The 26183-nt window shown below is 36.2% G+C and overlaps 1 protein-coding gene across 2 annotated transcripts in view; it reads left to right on the top strand.

The window, feature by feature from the left end:
* The window catches only part of SNTG1 (syntrophin gamma 1), a 107783-nt gene that overhangs the window by 52920 nt on the left and 28680 nt on the right, over nucleotides 1-26183 (top strand). For both annotated transcript variants that reach the window (XM_081110880.1, XM_081110881.1), the window contains 8 exons: nucleotides 85-219; nucleotides 4926-4982; nucleotides 5467-5524; nucleotides 6336-6379; nucleotides 6470-6511; nucleotides 15683-15785; nucleotides 20192-20274; nucleotides 23102-23232. In XM_081110880.1, the coding sequence (XP_080967006.1) occupies nucleotides 85-219; nucleotides 4926-4982; nucleotides 5467-5524; nucleotides 6336-6379; nucleotides 6470-6511; nucleotides 15683-15785; nucleotides 20192-20274; nucleotides 23102-23232 (653 nt within the window). The remainder of the gene's footprint in view (nucleotides 1-84; nucleotides 220-4925; nucleotides 4983-5466; nucleotides 5525-6335; nucleotides 6380-6469; nucleotides 6512-15682; nucleotides 15786-20191; nucleotides 20275-23101; nucleotides 23233-26183) is intronic.

The following is a 26183-nucleotide window of genomic DNA, read 5'->3' as shown; positions in this document are numbered from 1 at the left end:
GTTATTCATCATGTTTTACAGGAAATAAACCATCCAGCATAATGTATAAGCTAAGCATAATATGTTCTCTGTTTTTGTCTGAAGACAAAGACAGGGATTTGTTTGCTGCAGGATGGCAATCAGGAGCCTTTCAAAGTCCGGCTGCACCTGGCCAAAGACATTCTGATGATCCAGGAGCAGGATGTGATATGTGTGTCTGGTGAGCCTTTCTATTCTGGTGTAAGTAGCTCTTCCTTCCGTTGAAGATTTTTGTTTGTGTTCGTGAAAATATTTATCCACAGAAAACTATTCGTATGTTTTCCTTTTATTGTAGAGCCTAGTCCAGCGGTTCTCAACCTGTGGGTCGCGACCCCTGAAAATACATCCTGCATATCAGATATTTACATGACGATTCATAACAGTAGCAACATTACAGTTATGAAGTAGCAAAGAAAATAATTTTATGGTTGGGGGTCACCACAACATGAGGAACTGTATGAAAGGGGCGCGGCATTAGGAAGGTTGAGAACCACTGGGCCCTAGTCGATTATCCTGCGTGAAATTTTTGTTTACATCATTAAGGGAGCAGGGTCCTTGCAGAAGTACCCATACTGGCTCCACGGCCACACATTTAGATGCCGTCTTCAGCGTGGCATCTCATTGTTAAATCTGTGAGGGCTTTCTATGTACATTATCATGACATCTAACATAAAGCCATTTCACCGTTTTCTTTCCAATTGTTATGTTGTTTATTTCTATTTCCTGATTTGCTGTACTACCATTGAGTAGAAATGAAGCAAGTCATGATCCTTGACTTGCTTTCAAACTCCGAGAGTATGCTTATTGTGAAATATAATGCTAGTGAGGAGAGACGTGGTCATTAGATGCTCAGGTTAAGGAAGTCCCATCCCATTCAGACTTTGCAGAAAGTGCTTCTTATAAATGAGTGTCAAACTTCATCAAGTGATTTTTTTGCATTTGCTGAGATTATTATGGGATATTTCTCTTCAATTCTATGCAAATTCTCCCCCGAACTTTTTTCAAAAGAGAGAGTAGGTCTGTGTATATTCGTTATTTCAGCTGCCACATTTAAAACCAATAACAATATTTCAGTGTTGAAATACTGAATTTCACAAATTATAAAATTTTATTGATCCAGGTCCTGTGTAATATGTTTATGCCAGATTTATATAAGTCATATTTCTGTAGTTAAAAAAAAAAGAATGAAAGGAGGGAGGAAGGGAAGAAGGAAGGCAGGAAGGAAGGAAGGAAGGAAGGAAGGAAGGAAGGAAGGAAGGAAGGAAAGATGGAAGGAAAAAAGAAGGAAGGAAGGGAGGAAGGAAGGAAGGAAGGAAGGAAGGAAGGAAGGAAGGAAGGGAGGGAGGAAGGAAGGGAGGAAGGGAGGGAGGAAGGAAGGAAGGGAGGGAGGGAGGGAGGAAGGAAGGAAGGAAGGAAGGGAGGGAGGGAGGGAGGGAGGAAGGAAGGAATGGAGGGAGGAAGAAAGAAGAGATACAGCACTAGCTTTTCCTTAACTAAAAGAGAGGGTAATCCCATGGGAGCAATTTAATCTAACTTGACAGCAAGACCCGTGGTTCAGGATGATTTAAATAGTCTGCGACAAAAGAATGGTCAGCAGTCTGCAAAAAGGCCATTAGCTTTACTTAGCGAGGGCCCATTGATTTAGGACCCGGTGTGACTCCCATTGGATGTTAGTGAGGAGTGAGGTGGAAAGTTCAGCATTATTCACCACCAACAAGACACTCCAAGGTAAGTCTATTAATAAGCTGAAAATTAAGTCTTCAAGCTAAAGAGCTACAGTGTCTGGGGAATCCCAGAAGCCAACTGTTTGATACTTACTGTAATTTTCTTCTCAGATCACATATGGCAACAAAGTTAAGGTGATGTCTTTAATGTTATTGTACAACAAATGATAAGTTCTAAAACTTGTCTTGTTTTATAATAAAATTGTTTTTCTTAAATGAAACTAATTTCACCTAAGGATATCTTCCACAGCGGTATTTCAGTGCTAGTTAGAAGAACAATGAGTGTGATTGATAATTTATGGCTCTTTCTGAGACTAAATTAGCATTAGATAGAACTTGCTAGAACACTCAGACATATGGTGTTAGATAAAAGTCCAACTTCATTCTTGCAGATGGGAAATGATATAAATATTGAAAAAGTTAAATCCCATTTGCTCAACCCAGCTCCAGGTTGAATGTGGAGTCTTGGAAATTCTGCCTTCTATCCAATTATTTTTTCTTTATAGGAAATCTGTCCCTTCGTTCAGATTCCTTTGGAGATTTCAGAATCTCTGCCTACAGTGGCCTGCATGTTCACTCTGATGCATCTTATCTAAAGATGTTTGCTATTTGCTTTGCTTGAAAGACATATGACTTCTTAAATATGAGGGTTTCTGCATTTCTTCCATTCAAAAGAATGATCAGTTATTAACTTCTTAAATGTTGCTTATTTCCCATTCCCTCTGTTCTTCCGTTTAGTAAAATTTTTTTGCATGTATTTTAAAACAGCTCCTTTGATTCTTCATTCTGTACTTTTTCTCATATTTTATACCTGTTTGTCTCTCTGTGGAGTGCTAAAGTAACCCCTTTAGTCTTCCTTTCCGTCCACTAAACTCTCTTTGGTTAAATGTAGTCTTTTGTTTGAACTATATATGGAAATTCTGACTCTGGTAATTATATTGTTTGCTTCTAAAAGTTCCATTCTGTCCCATTTAATAATATTCTGTCCCATCATAATATATTATATTACTGGCATTCATTTGACATCTCTTGTTCTAGTAATCATGGTAATCCTATTTCTGTGATTGGATCTGGAATTCTAGTAGCTGCCATCTTTGTAGATCTTGGTGTGTTATTTGTCCCTTGTTTGTTTGTTTGCTGACTCACTCACTGTGCTCTGTTTCCTCCTGTGACTTCTCACTGTGAGCTCGTGTTGTTTGATTCTGTGGGGGAATGTTTTTGGAGTTTGACTCTATAATGTGTTACAAAGACTATTTGCATCCTTAGACAAGTGCCTACGGATGCTAGCAATTTAGATATCCTTTAAACTTAATGCTCAATTAGGCTTTTGAGGCTACCCAGGTAGAACAAAATTCATTTCAAACCCACCCGTGGACCAACTCATTTATAGATTCTCAGAAGAATTGGTTTTTAATTCTTATATTGAGAGCCAAGTTCAAAATGGGCAAGTCTTCTACTATCACTCTTTTGGTGGTTGGGATCATTTTTCATCCTTACACTCTTCAACAGGGCCACTTCTCACCTTGCCCCTGTCCTGCTAGTTGTGGGCTCCCCGGGGAGGCCATGGCGGGGCGGCGGGGGGGGGGGGGGGGGGGGGGGGGGAGGCAGAGGTCACATGAGCCTTCTTACCTCCTGGCTCTTCTTACCTTCATACCACTTCAACATTGTTTCTGACAGCTTAGGGTTTTTTCTTCTTTGTTATATCCCTGACATTATTTTTTGTTTGTTTTGTTTTGTTCATGATTTTATTGTGCTCCCCTGGAAAGGGATTTCAGTATATTTGACTCAAGAGTGTCAGACCCAAGGTTAGGTTTGTGTGTGTTGTTTTTTAACTCTAGAAAGACTACTGGTTTTAAAATCAGACAGACTTGACTTATAATCTCAGCCTCACTATTTGCTAGCTTTGTAATCGGAAGTGAGTTCATTACCGCCTCTGAATATTGCTTCTCATGAGTGAAAAAGATGGAATACCTGATTTTCATAATTCACTTGACAGCATTAAATGAGATTGCATTACCATGGTGATTCCTAGCAGTGAACAATGAAGATTGTTCCCTTTTTCTCATTTTCTGATTATGTGCTATTTATATATTTTTGTCTTAGTTTCACAACCTTCATTTGAGGTCACAATTGTTTCCAAAAATAATGAATGAACTACAAATCTGGATATTTGTTCCTTTCTACAATTTATTTTGTGTACAACTTTGAATGCTTATTCCGGATGAGCAATTTGAGCTGGAAAAATAGTCTTTCTGTATAAAATTAGAAAATGACTCATCTCATCTCAAATGAAATGAGTGAATCTTTTTAAATACAAGAGTTTCATTATTAGTGCTTTAAATCAAAGTATTCTTAATATGACATAAGTAAAAAGAGCCTTAGATTATCTTAAAGATTATAGACTGCCCGGCTGGCATGGCTCAATGGTTGAGCATCAACCTATGAACCAGGAGGTCACAGTTCGATTCCTGATCAGGGCACATACCCAGGTTGTGGGCTCAATTCCAGTGTGGGGCATGCAGGGGGCAGCCAATCAATGGTTCTCTCTCATTGATGTTTCCATCTGTCTCTCTGTCTCCCTTCCTCTCTGAAATCAATAAAAATATATACTTATTTTTAAAAACAATCCCTTTGAACCTGGTTTATTTGCACTTGCAATTCCAGACATATACATGAATCATTTATGTGCTGGGACATGGCAGCCTTCCAGCTCTGCTCTCAAATCTTCATAACAATATGACTTGTAGTGATAAAGATAAGAACTTAGTTGACAAAGATAATATTTACCATTGACATTGAGTTACTTTGATGTAACTAAAACATGGTCATTCCTTAGACAATAAGAATGCATAATGTGAAATTGAGAAGAGATTTAAAATTTGATCCCAAAATATGTCCAAAAATCATTAGAAAGAAGAATTTTTTAGACATTTAGCTATTTAATAACACTACAGACCTTTTATCTTGACAAATAAATTCTTAATGTTTGATTTTAAAATTACAAAACACTCCATTTATTGCAAGATTTGGGAGTCTCTATGCGGACACTGTGTGTGTGTGTGTGTGTGTGTGTGTGTGTGTGTGTGCGCGCGCGCTCGCGCATAAAATAAAACCTAGCGTAGGGATATGTTGTGTAAATGCAGTTTTCTAAAAGCTAACTATTTTTAACATCCTTTCTTTCAGGAAAGAACGGTGACCATTAGAAGACAAACTGTAGGAGGATTTGGATTAAGCATAAAGGTAACCTGTGTTTCCAGTCTAGCCTTACAAAGGTTGAACTATAATGCTGCATTTTTGTGTATTTTAATTTTATCTGATTAGTAATTAGATATACGGCTATAGCAAACTCCTCAATATTTGGATTGAAATGTAAGTTAAGTAGATTCTCATAGCACCTTGGTCACCTTTTGATTAAGAAATTTTGCAGAAGTATTTGGAACTTTTTTCTCACCTGGCATTAAATATAACTAATAAACATTTATATCTGGTTTCATCTAAAATACCAAATATGGATGGTGTTTTAGTGTACGTATCATACTTTAATCAACCAGAGTAGGAAATACTGACCTATCGGTGAATGGAACAAGAGCAGGTTCTATGCTAATGAGATCGTAAGTTAAGTGTTGGTTGAATTCTATTCATAAGCCTGTCCAATTTCTAAAAAAAACACTGCAGTTTTAATTTTTCAAATTAAAAAGCACAATATATGATTTTATCTTTACAGGGGGGAGCGGAACATAACATTCCAGTTGTCATTTCAAAAATCTCCAAGGAGCAAAGAGGTAAAGTGTTAAGAGAATAATACAGTAGCCATTCCTTTGTCAGCTATTGTTTTTGAAGAATAAGATGGTAGTTAAGAATCATAAATTGGTATGTCATTGAAGAGCTCCAGCTTCCCCAAGACCAGGCAGTAAGTGACCGAGTCTGATTCCTGAGTCTATGCCCTTTGTTACTCCAGGGAAGGGCTTCTCTAGGGAGAGTGAGAAGGAAAGAAAATAGAGGCCATGACTGCATATGAATGGGCGGGGAGAGGGGTGCATAGCATTTTAATTCTTTCATTAAACAAACATACAAAGAAATGAGATAATAACTCACATGAAGTATAAGCAATTTTATGTATTTATTATTTACAGTTCTCAGGTGCAAGTTAACTCAGTTATCCCTCCACATAAACTTTTATCTAGGAAAGACACTGAAGATGTAAAGCGATGGAAATGTATACAATAATCAAATGTTTAAAAAGAAAGTGGGAGCTGATTCAAGGCTGATGGACTGAATGTCTAGATCTAAACTTTTTCATGGCTACCTTAAAATGGTCAATACATGGTAAAATTTAGTCATCACCCAGAAGAGTGACTATTCTTTTTTAAAAACTGTACGATCTGAAATGGTAGAACTAAAGAGAAATATCATAGCTCGTGTTTCAGTATTTGGGCTGAATCATGTGATTACTTTTGTATTTCCATTGTGCATCTTTTAAGATAATATCCATAGTAAGCATTTATTTTTTCTTTTATCAGTTTGACTTAAAAAAATCTTATCTGTGTGAAGAAAGTAGTTCATGCACAATCAGCTGTCCCTTTGCATTCACAGCAGAACTTTCGGGGCTGCTCTTCATCGGGGATGCGATCCTACAGGTATGCATTTTGCCAGTATTGTTTTATGGGACCAAAACATGAAGTCAACCATGATATACCATATGAAACTCTACTTCTCCTTCATTGCAGATAAATGGAATTAATGTGAGAAAATGCAGACATGAAGAAGTGGTGAGTTTTCTTTACTTTTTCTTTAAATCATGATTTTCCCCATGTGTAAATGAAGATTTAGTACATTGCTAAAAACTATTCATGTTATTGATTTGAAGGATATGACATTGGACCAATGTGCTATCAGATTTACAAAGGATCTCTTGATCTCTTAATTGGTGGTGTTTTTTGTTTGTTTGTTTGTTTGTTTGTTTGTTTTCATATTTGAAATAGATCAGGGAGGACAGCCCAGGATGAAATGTAACTCAAAGATATACTTAGGAAGGGTCATTTGCTATGTTTTTTCCTGTGTTTTTTTTTTTTTTATTAATGCCTACCAATTAACGTCCACTAAGTATATATCTACATGAAATACATCTCAAAATTTTTGCAAATATTTAAAAGCAATTAAATTTATGCCTGTAAAATCTCACACAGTAGCAGGTCAATTGGATGATCATATAAAGTCAGAGAGAGAGAGAGAGAGAGAGAGAGAGAGAGAGAGAGAGAGAGAGAGAGAGAGAAACAGATTTTAACGGAGCTTAATTTCAAGACAAACAGGTTTAACACTAGGTAGATTGGTCTTCAGTTTCTATTGTGGCATTTTGTTGGATTTTGTTAAACCTGCCGATCTGAAACCTTGGCCTCAGATATTCTAATCCAGTCAGTTTAGGTTGGACCAGGAATTAGGATTTTAAAAAATCAGTTCAAGTGGTTCCATTGCATGTGGCTTCTAAACTATACTTTGGGAGAAGATGGAAGGTTCAGAAGCTTCTGTTTGAGATGCTGAGACGCCATAACAATTATGCAGAAAGGAATAGGAAAATGTCAGGGACTTGGGAAAATGCTTGCCATGGTTGATTAAATAACACTTACAGAACGTTTGTTGTATTTCTGTCATTTCATGTGGGAAAGAATAGAGGAGAAATTATGGTTAATTGTTTACACTCAAGGGTCAAGCAAAATATAAAGTATTGTAAGCCTTTTGCTTCCTACAGCTCTAATTTATTTGGTTGTGTAATACATTGCTCCTCTGCTAAAAGGGATTTAGAAAACCCTCTGATATATTTACGTATTTCAACCCTCAAAGAGACAACCTCTAGTGTCTGTGAAAAGCTGAAGTTCTACAAGTAGTAATATTTATTAGGGAGGGTCCTTGATTAGGAGCACTTAGAATAATTAATCAGTATTCGTCACTTGTCTTTGTCTTCTTAAAAATCTTACTGGGGCCACCCCTATTGCCACTGGGTGGTGGATTTTATGTAAAATATGAATCTGTCAAGTCTCAAGCTTCCTGCACGTATGCACAGAGGAAAGTAGTGTTTTAGGCAAGTGAAAGAACTCTGCATAGCAAAGAGCACTCTATGTGCAGACTCATGTTAATTTTAAATATGGTAATGTAAGCAAAGATATTTTAACTTTAGTCTTTCCCCCCAAAAGTACAAAGTGATTTTAAGCTCATTATACTGGGAGCAAAATGAAGTGCATTCTCCTTTTCCAACCACATGCTGTTAGATGGAATCGTTTTTGCACTTTGCTCCTCAGAGGCAGGCAGCATGCTTAAGATAAATAGTGATGGACCTTTGATTAAACAGGTTAATGGGGCATGAAAGTTTAGAACACACTAATGATACCACTTCTTAAGGACATCCATTCTCTTTCAAAGAAAGGGAATTTAGAATTGCATTACAAATGTGTGTGGTGCCCTAGCTGGTTTGGCTGAGTGGATAGAGTGTCAGCCTGTGGACGGAAGGGTCCCGGGTTTGATTCCAGTCAAGGGCACATGCCTGAGTTGCAGGCTCAATCCCCAGTAGGGGGTGTGCAGGAGGCAGCCAATCAATTATTCTCTCTCAGCATTGATGTTTCTGTCTCTCCCTCTCTCTTCCTCTCTGAAATAAAATATATATATACAAAAAACAAACAAATTATATGTTGTCCTTCACAATAAACTTTTATCTTTAAGATACTTAACCTTATCTGCTTTGAAATATAGGTACTGACATTCTTATTTAATTTCAATCTTTTACTTCCCAACAGAGATTTGATGCTTTTGTCCTCATTATTAATTACCTGAACAAATAGACTTACTACACCTCAGTGGAACTAAGATGTTAATTAAATGTTTAAGAATGGATTTACATGGGCAGAAAAAGTACAAGCATCTCAGAGGATGTAGATGGTCTTAAAATAGCATGCTGATATTACCACTTCCTTAGTCCAAGTCAGTAATTCACATAAAGTTTCAAATTCAGAAACAGATTTTGTAGCCATGACTATATATTGTTTGTGCATGTAACTTTTATTAATCTACACTATTCAGTCACATTGTTAGAAATTCTGCATTTAGTTTGGATCAGCTTCACTCTTTTTATTTTACTTTATTTTTATTTTTTCCATCACCATTGATCCCTTCTACGCCCTCTTCCACCTGCACCCCCACCCCACCCACACTGTTGTTCATGTCCATGATGATCAGCTTCACTCTTTTTTAAAATTTAATTTAATTTTTTAATATATTTTTTATTGATTTAAGGGAGGAAGGGAGAGGGAAAGATGGAAACATCAATGATGAGAGAGAATCATTGATCGGCTGCCTCCTGCACGCCCCACACTTGGGATCGAGCCCACAACCCAGGCATGTGCCCTTAAACAGAATCGAACCTGGCACCCCTCAGTCTGCAGGCTGACGCTCTATCCATCAAGCCAAACTGGCTAGGGCCAGCTTCACTCTTAAGAAGCCTTCAACAGTATAGCTGTTACTTTTGTACTGAAGTTTAAGGTTTGGATTAATGTAATGTATATGAAAATGCCAGCACAGCTCTGGGAACTTAGAAAAAGTATACGTTATTTTATGCCATCAAATACTATTGCTTCACACACTGGCACTTCTGGTGGAAGAGTTTGTATCCTGACTCTACAATCAAGATTGTTATAAATACAAATCTATTAATATAATTGAAATTTCTATCTCATAAGACTTTTGAAATAGAACAGGTCATTACAAGGCAAAGCAGGAACAATGGCTAGATGATTCCAGAGATTTTCTTCTAACAGAACATTTCTGATTTCAGGTTAGAGGTTAATGGGCCCTAAAAAAGAGATTCATCTGCTTTTTTAAAATTTTATGGTCTTAATAATAAAAATATTATAATTCGGATCTGTGATTTTAAAATCAATTCTAAAAAGCTGTGTAATTCGTGGTGGAAAACCAACATGGTGGTGGGCAAGACCAGAGTGAGGGTGAGAGTGTGAGTGGGTGAGTGTGTGCGAGGGAGAGTGTGCGCAGGTGTGAGTGTAGTTGGAAAACAATAGGAAATTGAAGAAAGAACTAGAGGATGATACAAACAAACGGAAGCATACACCTTGTTCATGGATTGGGAGAATTACCATCATTAAAATGTGTATATGCTACTCAAAGCAATCTATAGATTCAGTGGAATTCTGATTAAAATATCTATGACGTACTTCACAGAACTAGAACCAACACTTCTCTGATACTGTTTCTTATCAACAGTTGGAATCAGGTTAAACATCTCCTAGTTACATCCTGTTGAGTTTGCTGATGAGTTTGGAAAATGTCTAAGAATTCCTTCTCCATTGCTTTCACAAAGCAATATCCAAAGGAAGGCATACTTTATTGCTGCGGTTGACGTCCTTGACAATGCAATATTGGTTGCTGTTAATTCGGTGTGTGATTCCCGCCCTGTAGGGGAAGTGAGCTCGTTAGTTCCAGCAGTGAACAGGAACAGTGCTGGGCCGGTCTTCAGACCTCCATGCTGTGTGTCTGAGACATCTTTATTGCGCCTCCAGTTTATGAAGCTCCGATAGGAGCAGCATCGGCAGCAGGGCTGTAGCTATTTCCCAGTCCAGCGATCTGACAAGTTGTTGCCCCGATCAATCTGTCACCGCCACCCTCCCATTCTTTCTCTCCTTAAGTTGTAGCTGTGGACCAGCACCACCTGGGGTTATGGCTGCCCCAGGTTGCCATGGAGACGGAGCAATAATAGAGACGGAAGTAGAGCTTTGTTTCCTCCTGTGATTACTGGCACACATTCCCTTGTTGTACCCAGCGCTTCAAATATAACCCAGGCAGGTGGCGTGACAATAAGGGAATTTCAAAGACACGTGAGTCTAGTGTCTTTAACACTCCCATCTGGGCAGGGAGTCCAGCTTCCCTTATTCTCACCTGCTTTTCAAAGGAAATGTTTGTGGGAATTGCAATCAGTCCTTCTCTCCAAGGCTGTCTCGCTTGAAAGTATTCTCTGCGAGTTTACATGCCCTCAAAAACATTCTTCTAAAACCTCTGTCTGAATAGAAACCATTTCTATTTTATGTCTCAAGTGAATAGTCTATAGATGGTATTCATTCGCTTCTATTCATTTAAAGGGCTAGAGCTTAACTTCCCTTGTTACTAAAGCATTGCTAGGAAGTCACAAGACATACTCAAGACTCGAGATGTCCTCTGACAAACTGTGGTTTTAATGTAGAGGCTCATCTAAACACAGACTGGCACAGAACTATTTTTAACATATTATCATTAATGTGTTTACCCCTTTCCTGGCAGTTCCTTTGGATTAAGATGATGCTGCAGTTTGGAGAGAAATGAAGGTGCTAATGAACCCTGAGTGCACGAACAGAAAGTTTTCCTAAAGAGTGTTTTTTGTTGGTTTGTTTGTTCTTTTGTTTTTGTTTTTTGTCATTCAGGTACCAGGAGTGTCCTTAGGGAGTGTCCTTAGGGAGTATCCTTAGGGACTTTGTTGGAATAGAAGTAGAAAAGTAGATGAGAGAGAAGTTCAAGAAGACAAAATAGACAATATGTTTATAATTTTGCTAACAGTCCATCCTTATATATTTTTAGTAATTCCATACAGGTAAGATAGGGACATATATGGCTTCCAAATAGAGTAAATGCCTCTCATAAAGTGTACGTACTATGCATAATTCCATAAATATCTTATGGCTTATACAGTGGTCATCTCTCCAGTATTGTTGTGTATGATACGTTTCTTCATGTATTTAGCAACATGTAAGGCAAACTATTTTCTCCCTATTCCTTTAATATATTCTATTTGGGAAATTCATTTACACTATTATAGTTGAGACATACACATCTATTTTTAAGTATTTGAAATTATCAGACTCCCAAAGAAACTACTGTTTTCCCCTGGCAGTTCAGCTGTGTTTCTCCCTGTGCAAACTTCAGTAACCAAGGAAATGCTCGCATAGCCTAATCTGGTGACCCCACAATGATGCTAATGGTATTAGAGGATACTATACTCATTGAGTATCATGGGGGGAGGGGCATTTAAAATTCAGAATAACAAAAGTAAATTGACTTACACAATAGACTAAAATGACAGTATATGGCAGAAAACAGCACAAGCAACTCTAAAATGTTTACTTCTTAGGTCTGTGTTCTGCAAACATGATAATATGCACAAACAGATATTTAGTAATTGTATGCTGCAGCTGCAAATCTAATGTGGGTGTAATAGTGTTTGTTTTTTCAGCTCTTGACAATTCATTTTATATGAGATAATCTTATACAGAATTCTAAAAAAATAAGGAAGAGAGTTCCCTCTTTTCCTACAAGATTCTACTTAATTCTGTGCACTATTTACAACCTAGACATTTATGTAGCTATGGTTTTTAATATCATACATTTAGAATAAATATGTGCATTAGTTATTTCACTCAAATGTGATTATACAACATATTTTCATCCATATGAGGCTTTTTTAATAACTCTGTGTTTTCCTAGATAAATATGGAGATGTTTTGTACCTCACTATCCTACCTCAAATATATCATAACTATATATAAAAGTACACTAGCCCCGACTGGTTTGGCTCAGTGGATAGAGCGTCAGCCTGTGGACTGAAGGGTCCCAGGTTCGATTCCGGTCAGGGGCATGTGCCTTGGTTGCAGGCACATCCCCAGTGAGGGGTGTGCAGGAGGAGCTGATCGATGTTTCTAGCTCTCATTCCTCTCCCTTCCTCTCAGTGAAAAATCAATAAAATATTTTTTTTTAAAAAAGTACACTAAAATATGTCCAGCCTGTTAAATATGTCTTTTTCTCCCACCTTCCATTATTTTTTAATACTTATGAAAGTAATTTCATTTTCTTATACTGTATTTGTAAAAACTTACAAATTTTTTTTGAAATATAATAAAGAGAGACAGCATCTTTATGCAGTGCCTGATTTTAAACGACATGGTCTGATTGTTTTAACATTTAAGATAATTTTATTGCTTAGTAAAATTAACTTATTAAGGTTATTCATTCAAAAGTATGTAATGATGACATTTATGGGCCAGCTGAGGCTAAGCTATTTGAATTCATCTGTGAACAAGATATAGCTCGCTGCCCTTATGTAGCACACAATTTCATGGAGCCGAGACAGACTACATATTAGCACAGTATCTGGTAGATTACAAGGTGCAATTGAGCATGAAAAACGATGGGCAGAGCAGGTAAACAAGGAAAGAAAGGATGTGGAGAGCTATAATTTTAAATCAGCTGATAAAGGTAGGACTCATTGGAATGTTTTTGGAGCAAAGAGTAGAAGGAGGTAAAGATTTAGCCATGCAAATGTGTAGGAAAGGGCCATGCTAGACAGAGGGAAGAGTCATATTAAAGCAATATCATGAGTCTTCTTATATTCTTATTTTTCTTAACTTTTTTTATTAGGAATTGAAGCTTAATTTGACAAAACGTCCTTTCAGAATTTCTAATGAAAAAGAAAAAAAATCTACCTGTATCTATCTAATCTATCTATCTATCTATCTATCTATCTATCTATCATCTACCTATGTCACAATAATAGATAATGTATGTATATTTAACTTGTTGATGAAATTAATTATATTGGCGATAAATTCTTGATTTTTATCCAGATTTGCTCTGTTGAAATAAAGGCTCATAGAACAATTTAATTTGTCATTTGTTGGATTCTGTATGCTAATAGTGAATTTTGAATTATTTCATCCATATTCATATTAATGATATTCTCTTATTTCTTCAAGCTATTCATGTAACCCTTTTATATTAATTTTTATTTATTTTAGTTTGATTTCATAATATGGATTGGAAAGATCATTAATTTTATGCTGGAATAATTTCTTCTTTAAGAATTAGATAAAACAAGGTCAAATATTGCTTGATTCATTAAGGTAACCATTTTGAGATTAAAACAAATAGTGGGAAGCATTTCTATTAGGTCTACTAAAGAACAAAGCATTCTGCTTGTTGAGTTAAAGTTCAACTCATGTAGGATGTGACTTTTCATGGGCTTTTTGCATAAAATCTTGTTTTAATGGGGGCTTCGAAAGTGATGGAATTATTTTTAGTTTGAGCTTTGAAAATGTTAATAAAATTCGATCCAGTATTTCAACATTTTTGCTTCACTAAAGCGAATGGCTCTTTCCCAGGCTGCAGCACACCCATTCTGGTCTAGTTCTGTGGCTGTGGTGCCTTTGCCAATGTCATTCTTACAGGCTCTTTGCTGCTACTCTGATGATTCCCTTACCTTGTGTCCTTAGGGCTCCTGTTCCCTGCTAGTTCTATTTGAGGAGGTGAAAAGACCTTTCCCTAGTGCCCCTAGGTCAGCGGTTCTCAACCTGTGGGTCGCGATCCCTTTGGGGGTCGAACGACCCTTTCACAGGGGTTGCCTAAGACCATCGGAAAACACATATGTAATTACATATTGTTTTTGTGATCAATCACTATGCTTTCATTATGTTCAATTTGTAACAATGAAAAATACATCCTGCATATCAGATATTTACATGACGATTCATAACAGTAGCAAAATTACAGTTAGGAAGTAGCAACGAAAATAATTTTATGGTTGGGGGTCACCACGACATGAGGAACTGTATTAAAGGGCCGCGGCATGAGGAAGGTTGAGAACCACTGCTCTAGGTGGACAAAAGAATGCTTTACCTTAGCCGTCAATGATTCCTCTATTGGGTAAAAACACTTAAAACACCCCTCCCCAGACCTGTTTCTCCAGTCCTGGGGTCCCTACTCAATTCTTTTTTTTAAGTCTACCTTTTAGAGTTCTATTTTGGTTGTCGTTTGCATTTTTCTCTCATGTTTATAGTTGCACTTAATAAGGAGAAGCATGTTTTTGGGACCAGAAATTAATGTAAATTATTTTGATAGCCAATTCTTTAATAACTTGAAGTTGAGCATTGTCTCTACATGTTTCATAACATGTTATGTTCCTATGTCTAGTAACCACTTTTTCACTAATTATTCTTTTTTTATAACTTTATTTTTATTGTTTACATTATTATAGATGTCCCCACGTCCCCCCAACCTTTGCCCACCTCCACCCAGCTCTTGCCCCCCCTTCCCTCTAGCCATCACCACAATGTTGCCTATGTCCATCGGTTATGCAATACATTCTTTGTTCACTAATTATTCTTATTTCTTTTTTTAGTTTACACAAGATTTTTAAAATTATAAATATATTTATATCTTTTCCAGGTATGTTTGCTTTAAGTAAATCCTCTGCTTCTTGTATTTCTTTTAATTTCCCTACACTTGTCCTGGAATAATTTTTAAGAAAGTGCCATTATTTTAACTGGTAGATTGATTTGGAAAATGTTGAGTTATTGATGATAATAGTGTTATTATTATTTTAAATATTCAGGGAAAAGAAAGTAAAATGTGCAATGGTATAATGGGAAAAATAATACCTATTTTTATTTTGCAAAGAGTTTGAGTGAATTGGAGCCATTTTATTGACATGAAATTAGCACCCTGGGCAACATCTACAGGGTCATTTATTTGTAGATCTCCAAATGTTGCATATATGCTCAATAAATATTTTTAACTTAATAAATATAGTGGGTTGAGCACTACATTTTACTATAAATTTTGTGATTGTTCATTTTTGTCTAATATAGACCATAAGCTCAAGATAATCTCAGTAAATATGAATGGCAATGATGATACTGTGAGTGAACAAGGGACCACAGAATGGTAGAAAGAAGATGAACATTGGTGGCTGTGTTTCTGCAATGTTAGATCATTTATTCCCCTCTGTCTTTCATAAAATATTTCTGACCACCAGGGAATAGTGAAAGGTGGAAAAGGCAGAAACATCATTTCAAGATTTTGGAACCATAAAACTTTTGTGAACACACTGGTAATATTGTAATTTTTTTTTTTTTAAATTGTAGGTTCAAGTTCTTAGGAATGCTGGAGAAGAAGTGACCCTAACAGTGTCTTTTTTAAAAAGAGCACCTGCTTTCCTCAAACTCCCACTGAATGAAGATTGTGCATGTAAGCATTTATGAAGACTAGGTACAATCATCACATTTACTTTATAAATATTATTTCCTGACACTGATTAGTAATAGTAATTTCTTTTCCGATGTGGATTTCTGCCAGAATACTTTGAATACTTATGCAAAAAGAACAACTGTTATTTTTATTTCAGAATGTACTCATTACATTTACAGTTATTTTCCAATATTTAATTGGAGAAGCATTGTTTAGTTAAATAATAAGTATCATATCAAATATATGCATTGTGCATCTCTAGTAAGTATTCTTAATGATTTTAGATGAATATAATTTTTCTAACTGGAGAATGATCGACATTTATTTAACTACTGCACTTGCTAAACAAGCATTGACACATGCTTTCTGGATGAAAATGTGGAAACGTATGAATTTTCATAAGAGTTACTTAAAAATGTCTGTATCATTTGCATACTATGAAATGTCTATTTTCTAATATTTTTGCTAAAACTGTCAAAGAAGAATACATTTTTAACTCAGGCATAATTTGCATGCAATGAAATGCAAAGACGTTAAATGAATAGTATGAACAGTTCTAACAAATACACATTTGCTTACTCCACATCCTGTAAAATCACAGAATGGCTCCTCCGTGCCTCTTCCCAGTAAATAACATCGGCAGAAACAACCATTGATTTCACATTTATCGTCATATACTTGTTTCTTTTAAAACTGGGTAGAGTAGAATCATACTGTATTTACTCTTTTATGTCTGGCTTCTTTCATTATGTGCAATCATTGTTTTATATTTCAGTAGTTTGTTCATTTATATTGCTGCATAATATTAGATTCTATTATATAAATATAGTACAGTTTGGTATTGCATTATTCTGTTTATAGACAACAGAGCTGTTGCCAGTATTTTGCTATTATAGATTGAACTGCTATGAACATTCTTGTGTAGGTGTGGTAAGTTTTACAGTTTTATGTTGCAATTATAAGTATATAGACATGGAAGAGCTGAGTTATAGAATAGTATAATTAACTTGTTAACAAACTATCAAACATATTTCTAAAATAAGCATATATTTGAAGACCTCTCACTTTCTACTCCAGCAGTGTAAGAGAGTTCTGGAGGCTCTACATTATTCAAATATTTGATGGTCAAAGATTATTTTTATCCATTATATTGATGTGTAGTGGTATCTTATTATAGTTTTAATTTGCACTTCTCAGAAGACTAATGATGATTAGCTCCTTATCATGTGCCATTTGCATATCTTATTGTCCATTTGCATATCTTATTTTGTAATGTGTCTACTCAAGCCTTTTGTCCATTTTTCTATTATTATGTCTTTCTATGATTGCACTGCCAGAGTTTGAAAAATATACCAGGTAATCTGTATATAAGCCTTTGTCAGCTATATATGTTACATTTTAACTCCATCTGTGCATAACTATATTTTTTATCTAACGTTGTCTTAGGTTTGCAGTTTTAAATTTTGATAAAATCTAATTTACCATTCTTTTTCTTGGTCATTTTTGTTTTATATGCTTATTCCTTTCTGTATATTCTGTGAAAAATAATGGCCAAACCTGAGACCACAAAGATATTTACCTACATTTTCTTAGCAGCCTTATAGCATTGAATTTTATAGTCCATCTTATATTAATTACTTTTTTGTGTCTGAAATAGCAATCAAGAATCAAGGAACCACTTTCTTATTTTCATTAATTTAGGTCTATTCTTGCAATAAAATCACACTGGTGATTACTGTAGCATTATACAGACATACTCACTTTATCGCACTTCACTTTAGTGAGCCTTGAAGATATTGTATTTTTTACAAACTGAAGGTTTATAGTCACCCTGTGTGGAACAAGTCTGTCGGTGCCATTTCTCTAACAGCACTTGCTCGCTTCCTGAGCTGAAATGCAAGTTACATTATATCCATTACATAAAAGTTACCTGCAATCATTGGTGCTGCACATTGTGATGCATATACCATTCAGGGAGACGTTAATGCTAAGGGATTCGAGTACATGTTGAGAAGACGGCAGATTTCCTTTTTGGGACTTTTCTGTTTCCCCCCCACTGTTTGGGGCCATCGTTCTGCAGCACCATTCTGCCTTGTCCCTGTGCAGGACATAGGTGATGGGCAAGGCCAGCCTCAGGAACCTGTGGTCCATAGGGAAGGCCGCCACTTCCGCCGCCATCATTTCTTGCAGGGCCTGGGGTGCGGCTGGGGTGGGGGCGGCCCCGATGCTAGACTTGCTGCCCCACCATAGTCTCCGGACTCCCTCAGTGGTCTCTGTCTTGCTTTGGTCCCCACAGGAGTTGGTGGTGGAGAGCCCGCCCCGTCTCAATTATTTTGTTTTTTTTATATACCTTGAGATATTATATATATATATATTTTATTCTATTGATGTGGTGACCATAAAAAAATTGATTTTGAATATGGAGAAACACCACAAGGCCATGAAGTATTGTTTATTATTATTATTACTGGTTTTAATTTGCTAATATATTGTTAAGTTTCTTCTTTTATAAGTTTTGATAAACTTTTTTCCCAATGGTTTTTGTCTATTTAAACTAAGTTGCCAATTCACAGAATTTGATATGATTTCATTTTATTCCATTCAAAATGGATAAAAGTTTGAAAGTAATATGTGTGTGCATTACAAATATTGTCTCATAGGAGAGATACAGATAAACATCAACAGGAAAAGTAGCTAAAACAAAGTATGAAGTCTTTAAGATTTAAAGAGCGGAAAAACCATATTCAGGCTAGTATAGGAAAAAGTGTATGATTCCCTTCTGAGCGCCAAGACAACTTAAGAATTTTAGAGTAATGAAAGTGTAGAACAAAATCATTACATTTTCACACATCAGTTAATATATTAGGAGTGTTACTTTTGACCCTGATGTTTAAATTTAAGTATAATATTGCAAATGAAAATTGGGAGCCAATTACATTAATATCTCATGTTTGTCAACATTAGCCATTCCAAAAAGCATATGATCTTTAGAAAAGCTTAAATGAAACAGAAATCAAGAAATATGTTTCTAGCCAAAGCCGGTTTTGCTCAGTGGATAGAGCATCGGCCTGCGGACTGAAGGGTTCCAGGTTCGATTCCGGTCAAGGGCATGTACCTGGGTTGTGGGCACATCCCCAGTAGGAGATGTGCAGGAGGCAGCTGATTGATGTTTCTCTCCCATCGATGTTTCTAACTCTCTCTCTCCCTTCCTCTCTGTGAAAAATCAATAAAATATATATATATATTTTTTAAAAAAGAAATATGTTTCTAGTCCTAATTTTAAAAATTACCAAATTGTGAAATCTTGAAAAATGAAAAATATTTAAAACACCAATAGCTCATCTTTAGAAAATAAATATTAATAGGTCTCAGTTTTTTGTTGCAGTTTTACAAAAGTAGATAGTGGCAATAAGGGTACTTCTAAGTATAGTGTTTACTAAGAGATCTTATAAAAACGACACAGAAAACCTCTTTTGCATCTAAAGGCAGGATTTGCCAGGAGGCTGAAACAGGACATTATATAGAACTTTGATGACAAACAAAACCCTGCACTATTAAGTATAATAAATATAGTTCACTTTGGAGAGTAGGGGTAAGGGGCTGGGGGGAGGGTATGGGGGGGATAAGGACACATATGTAATACCTTAATCAAGAAAGAAAAAAATAAAATTATATACTGCTTTTATAAGGTTGTTTATTTTCCTTAATAAAGTATTCCCTTTTCTGAAATCAAAGATCAACATTTCTTTTAGTACCCCGATAACTTCAGTCAATGGGTTAACTTGGAAAACTCTGACTTTGATATAAGTGAAATAGAAATTTATTTTACTACCTGATTTGATTGATATAATTGAGCATAATAAAATATAACAGTGTAGCCCTGACCGGTTTGTCACAGCGGATAAAGCATCAGACTGTGGACTTAAGGGTCCCAGGTTCGATTCCGGTCAAGGGCATGTACCCTGGTTGCGGGCACATCCCCAGGGGAGGTTGTGCAGGAGGCAGCTGATCGATGTTTCTCTCTCATCGATGTTTCTAGCTCTCTATCCCTCTCCCTTCCTCTCTGTAAAAAAAAATCAATAAAATATATTTAAAAAATAAAATAAAATATAACAGTGTAGCATGCATTCGTCTAGAGCAGTGGTTGGCAAACCGCGGCTCGCGAGCCACATGCGGCTCTTTGGCCCCTCGAGTGTGGCTCTTCCTAAGCCTTAGGAGTACCCTAATTAAGTTAATAACAATGTACCTACCTATATAGTTTAAGTTTAAAAAATGTGGCTCTCAAAAGAAATTTCAGTCGTTGTACTGTTGGTATTTGGCTCTGTTGACTAATGAGCTTGCCGACCACCGGTCTAGAGCACGTCGGCATTCTGACCTGTGGGGTGTTGTGTTTTTGTTCCCTGTAGGTGCACCAAGCGACCAGAGTAGTGGCACCTCCTCTCCTCTGTGTGACAGTGGCTTACATCTCAACTATCATCCCAATAATACAGTAAGATGACTGAAGCGTGGTTCATATTAATAAGGAGGCTAACGCCCAAAGCCCCCCCCCCATATGTATATTTATAGTTTGCAGAACCTGATATTGAATCTGGTTTGAAATCCTTGGTGGCGTCATAATTTAAGTATTATCATAAGCCAAGAAGGAAAACATAAGTAGGTCAGTTATTTTTCTCCTCTGAGGTCTGAAAGCTAGAGAGACTTTTAGCTGCAAGAGGTCATGCATAACATCTTATAATCATTTTATGACATTGCATATTATATATAATTTCATGCTCTAAATGATTTGCCATGCTTTTATCATTTTTCTACTGAAATTATTTAGCTAAAAGGAGCTATTTTATTTGCCACTTTTTAGATTTTCTTAACCATCTTCATGCATGTCAGGGAATTAATGTTAAATGAGAAAAATCTAACCCATACATTATGTTAGTCTATAATGAATGTTAAGCTATACATACATTTAATGATTGATAAAATCAGCATGTGAGTTTTTTATATATTTAATGAAATTTTTTTAAATTTTTCACTTATATTTTGGAATAAACAGGTTTTATTTGAATTTTATAATTTTTTAAACCTTTTAAAACATTTATGCATTCTAAATACAAAACAATCCTTTCTGGTTATATGTAAAACTCACAATTATCCTCTGTGCTTACAAACATGAAGGCTAACAGAGCTAACAGTAAGAGACTTTTATTTTTTTACTAGAGCCCCAGTGCATGACATTCGTGCACTTGGGGTGGGGGTGGGGGGGGCGGTCCCTTAGCCCGGCCTGTGCCCTCTCAAAGTTTGGGAACACTTGGCGGACATCCCCCAAGGGGTCCTTAGCACTGCCTTGGAGGTGGGAGAAGCTCCCACAACCTCCACTGCACTCGCCAGCCGTGAGCCCAGCTTCTGGCTGAGTGGCGCTCCCCCTGTGGGAGCACACTGACCACAAGGGGGCAGCTCCTGCATTGACCATCTGCCCCCTGGTGGTCAATGCACATCATAGCGACTGGTCATTTCACCATTCAGTCAATTTGCATATTAGCCTTTTATTATACAGAATTCCACATATTGAGCTAGAAGACGTATAGGTGCTTCTGCTGGAAAGGTAGGGAAGCAATGCTCTAATGCAGTGGTTCTCAACCTTCCTAATGCCGCCACCCTTTAATACAGTTCCTCATGTTGTGGTGACCCCCGATTTCATTGTTACAAATTGAATATAATTAAAGCATAGTGATTAATCACAAAAACAATATGTAATTATATATGTGTTTTCCGATTGTCTTAGGCGACCCCTGTGAAAGGGTTGTTTGAACCCCAAAGGGGTCGCGACCCACAGGTTGAGAACCGCTGCTCTAATGCCTCTAGAAAAGCTTTAGTTTTGTTTGTTTGTTTTTTTTTTGTAAGAGGAGTCTTGTGATAGCTTTATCTTTGGAAATAAGTACAATAAGATACAGATAGTTTACATACTTTGCCCGTAGGTTAAAGGAGTAGTCAGTTAGGAAATTGGGATTTTGAAACCAGGTGGTCTGATTCTGATTTGGAGCCTAAATCCTCTTCCCCCTGTTGTACTGCCACCCAAATGACCCCATGCTGACCATCTACCATATCGTACATGAAGACCAGGAGAAAGATTCATATGAAACCCATGCTTGTGTTTTTGTAGTTGCCAGATAAGCTTTAAGAGCATCTGTCTTGCATCAAAAGACAGGGGTCTTACACCGAAGTGTTCACTAATTGAAGGGGGCCTCTCACCGAGAGGTCTTAGCCACTTCACCCTTCTGAGTGTTCTCCACTCTTTTAAGGATGTAGTAGATTTGTATGTACACAACTGCTGTCCATTAACATAATAATGCCAAGAATAATGATAACGGTGTGGTGGACATTTTTTTCAATTTCCTAAGCAATTTTAAATAAATTAATATCCAAAAGAAAAGGTGACTAAAATAGAACCTCTTTCTAACACTGTCATTCAGAAATTATAGAGAAATCAGTATCAACAGTCCCCTCATCAAATTAAGCCTTGGCCTCTTACAACCCATGACAACTTCAATGTCAACATTACACCATGTGCTACGGCCACAAAGAAAATTTAACAATGAAGCTCATACAATGATAGAAGCATAATTCAAGATTAAATGGAAAGCTCCATTATATTCAAATCATCTCCTCTATACATAAGAAAAAAATCCAAACTTCTAATGAAACATAAAATACATGTGATTTTATATCAGCAGTATTTGATTAACATGACATTAAATACAAGAAAATACAAACATTTTATAATCATGAAATTAAAATAATGGACAAGTATTTCTTTGGGTAGTTTTTAAAAGTTGTTTGATAAGAAAATTTATTATATGCAAAAATATTTGCCAGTGACTAATAAATCACAGGCTCTTATAAGTGTTCTGTGCTTAGCAGATACTCAGAAAATACTGGCTAATTGAATTAAGTACAACTTATTTTTATTTGTCACTTATGAGTTCATTGCCATTATAGTTTTGCCCTGTCTTTCCCTTTTGTGGATGAATTCAGTTTTGTCACACATTTATTTTTTCTTCCATCTCCATCCCCATTTTTGTCATGCTTTTCTACCGTCCTTAATCTCAGTGATGTACTCCTGCATTTTCTGTTAGAATTCCATTCATAAAGAAGTTAACAAATATAATTTCATTGTTCATTAATATGGACTTCTCCTTGTGGTAATCTGTAAATACCTTCTGATTATTTAGGGGAAAATATATCCCCCCAAAGGATTTTTGAAATAGAAACTCAAAACACAGAAAGAAAAAAAAGACACTAGTGAATGTTGGAATTCTTTTCAGGACACATTATCATGTTCTTCATGGCCAACTTCTCCAGGCTTGAGATGGGAAAAGCGGTGGTGTGACCTGAGACTGCTCCCTCTACTTCATTCTCGCTTCTCTCAGTATGTGCCCGGGACAGATTTGAGTCGGTGAGTTCATGTTACTGAATTCTGATTTTTTTCTTAATTCAAAAAGGGACCTTTAGTCAAACTCTTAATATAGGATGCCTTCTGGTTCTTATTTTCATACTAGAGGCCCACAGTTTCGGCCTGGCCTGCAGATTGCGAGAGGGTGCAGGCCAGGCCGAGGGACCCCACTGGTGCACGATCGGGGCTGGGAAGGGACTGTGGGAGGACTCCAGGGCATGTCCGGCCCATTTTTCCCAGTCCCAATTGGCCGGACCCCAATAGCAAGCTAACCTATTGGCCGGAGCGTCTGCCCCCTGGTGGTCAGTGTGCATCATAGTGACTGGTCAAAGGGTCGAATGAATGGTGGGACACTTCGCATATTAGGCTTTTATTATGTAGGATAGTTCTGGTAGTATTAAGAAGAATTAGGAAAGAATAGTATAACACAGTAAAACATTTATTAATCTGATTAAAATAAAAACAAAAAACAGCACTTAAAACCCTGACTCTAATAATAATTTTGTAATGGATTTGGTGTCTTTAATAGATATAGTTTTATGGAATTTTTTTTATTTCTCCTTGTATTCTTTTTAATAAGGTATTTCCTCAAGGAAAGTGTATAATTTAGTTGATAGCAAAATTATTTTCATATAGTTTATGATATTCTCATAGTATTAGTTTCTTAAATAAGTGTAAGAACACTAGTGATGTCTTACTTTTCATTCTTGAAATTTGTTTTCTTCTCTTTTATCTTGGTCGTTTTTCTAGAGGGTTGTAAATTTTATTAATTTATTTTTTTCAAAGGACTAATTTGGGGCTTTGTTCGAACTATTCGTTATGTGTACATATTGTAAATAATTAGTTTCGGCTTCTTTTTTTGTGTTGTTTCCATTCCTTCAATTCTTTGGCTTGCTTTTCTGTTCTAGCAGTTTCTTGAGATGGAAGTTCTAGGGGCCTAGAAAGTTTTCTGTTTAGAGTGGTATAGTAAATATTTTAGGCTTTGCAGGCCTTAATGTCTCTGTCGCAACTATTCAATCCTGCCCTTTACAGTAAAAACTGCCGTACATAATATATAAATGAATGGGTATGGCTCTGTTCCAATAAAACTTTATTTATAAAAACAGACGACAGGCTAGATTTAGCCCATAGGCCACAGTTTTGCCAAACCTTCATTTGATCATTAATTTTTCAGATTATTTTCCTAATATATGTAATCAGAACTAGACATTTCCATCAAAGTTTGCTTCAGATATACTCACAGTTTTAGGGTTACATCTTAGTTTATTTATAGTGTTTTTGAATATAACATTTCCCATAGTTTTCTCGGTAGCGTTCTACATTCGTTCTTCAGTATACATGCATATCTTCTGACACTACTGGTACTGACAATTTATCACTTTGAATGAAGTACAGAAACATTAATTTCATTTAGGCCCATTTATCCTCCCTAATTTGTAAGTAAAATTATCTTAGTTTCCTATACATACATCAAGCGTTTAGTGATTGAATGAATTACACTCAATAAATAATACAGTAATAAGCAGTTGTAAACATAGCACTATTCAGAGTGGATAGCACAGCAATTCAGATTCAAGAACACATTTATTTTTCACTCCTTCACTCAATAAAAGTTTATTTCATGTCTGTGACTGGGAGATGTTGTGTTTGGTTCCGTCTCTAAAGAAGCTCACAGGCAGTGGAAATAGTAAGGATCCAAAAGAAAGGACAAATAATTGTTCTACGATGACAAGTATAGAAGATTATTTAGCTTAGCACAAAAACTAGGAAACAATTTGTTGGTTGGTTTTGCCAAGGTCCATCATTTTAACTTCAATGAGGTAATACTTCTCATTTTTATCAGTGATGAGATGTTATATATTTTCTATGGTAATTCATTCATACTGTATGTCTAATATATGTCTAATTTCATATTATATTTCATATTATTTTATATATTTTAGACATACATAAAAGGTCTAACATATGTCTACTTTCAATTCTGAAATGTCAAAATATTGAAGAAAGTTGCACTGTCAGGGAATTAGAAGAAGAAATAGAGGTTTGTGAACTTTGGCTGATCTTTTAATCTCCAAGCTTTATTTTGTGTATGTGAAAAATGAGCATAATGAATATAATAGTTTATGTATATATAATATACACATAATGTATATTTGAGGTTTGGAAAAAGTATTTATCTCTTTACTTTTAGTGCTTAGCATGCTTTATGGTTCAAAAGTGTTTGTATATTATATTAATTGTTTTTTTAAATTTATCTTCTTGTTAAAAGTATTACATACGTCTCCTCCCCCCTCCCCCCTCACTGATCCCTTCCACCCTGCACCAACCCCATCCATCCAAGACCTACCGCACTGTTGTCTGTGTCCATGAACTGAATGAGAAATAGAATAAATTACTGAAATCACAAGCCTGAGTGCTTCTTTTTATTTTTTATTCAACACCTTCCCAAATAACCAAATCAAATAAATGGCATATTTTCAGTATCTTTTGAGTAAATATTTCTTCCTACATACCCAGAACCACTCTCGAGAAACTGATTCTTATCATTTGTTCATCTTGAGTAATTTACTATTATTATTATTATTTTTTATTTATTTTATTATTTGTTGTTAATCCTCACCAGAGGATATTTTTCCCCCATTGATTTTTAGAGAGAGTGGAAGGGAGGGAAGGGAGGGGAGAGACAGAGGGAGAGAAACATCGATGTGAGAGAGACACATTTGATTGGTTGCCTCCCTCATGCACCCTGACCAGGGCCAGGGATTGAGCCTGCAACCGAGGTATCTGCCCTTGACTGGAATCAAACCCAGGACGCTCAGTCCATTAGCCGATGCTCTAACCACTGAGCAAAACCAGTGAGGGCCATTTTGAGTAATTCAATATCCTTCTTATATCTCTTAACCTTATTAAGTTTTCTACCTTTTTTAACCACCACAGAGATATCGTTCTAAAAT

This window comes from Myotis nattereri, assembly GCF_964212035.1.
Source record: "Myotis nattereri genome assembly, chromosome: 17".
Taxonomy (NCBI): Eukaryota; Metazoa; Chordata; class Mammalia; order Chiroptera; family Vespertilionidae; genus Myotis; species Myotis nattereri.
Note: the sequence above shows the minus strand (reverse complement) of the source record. Positions and strands in the feature narration are given on the sequence as shown.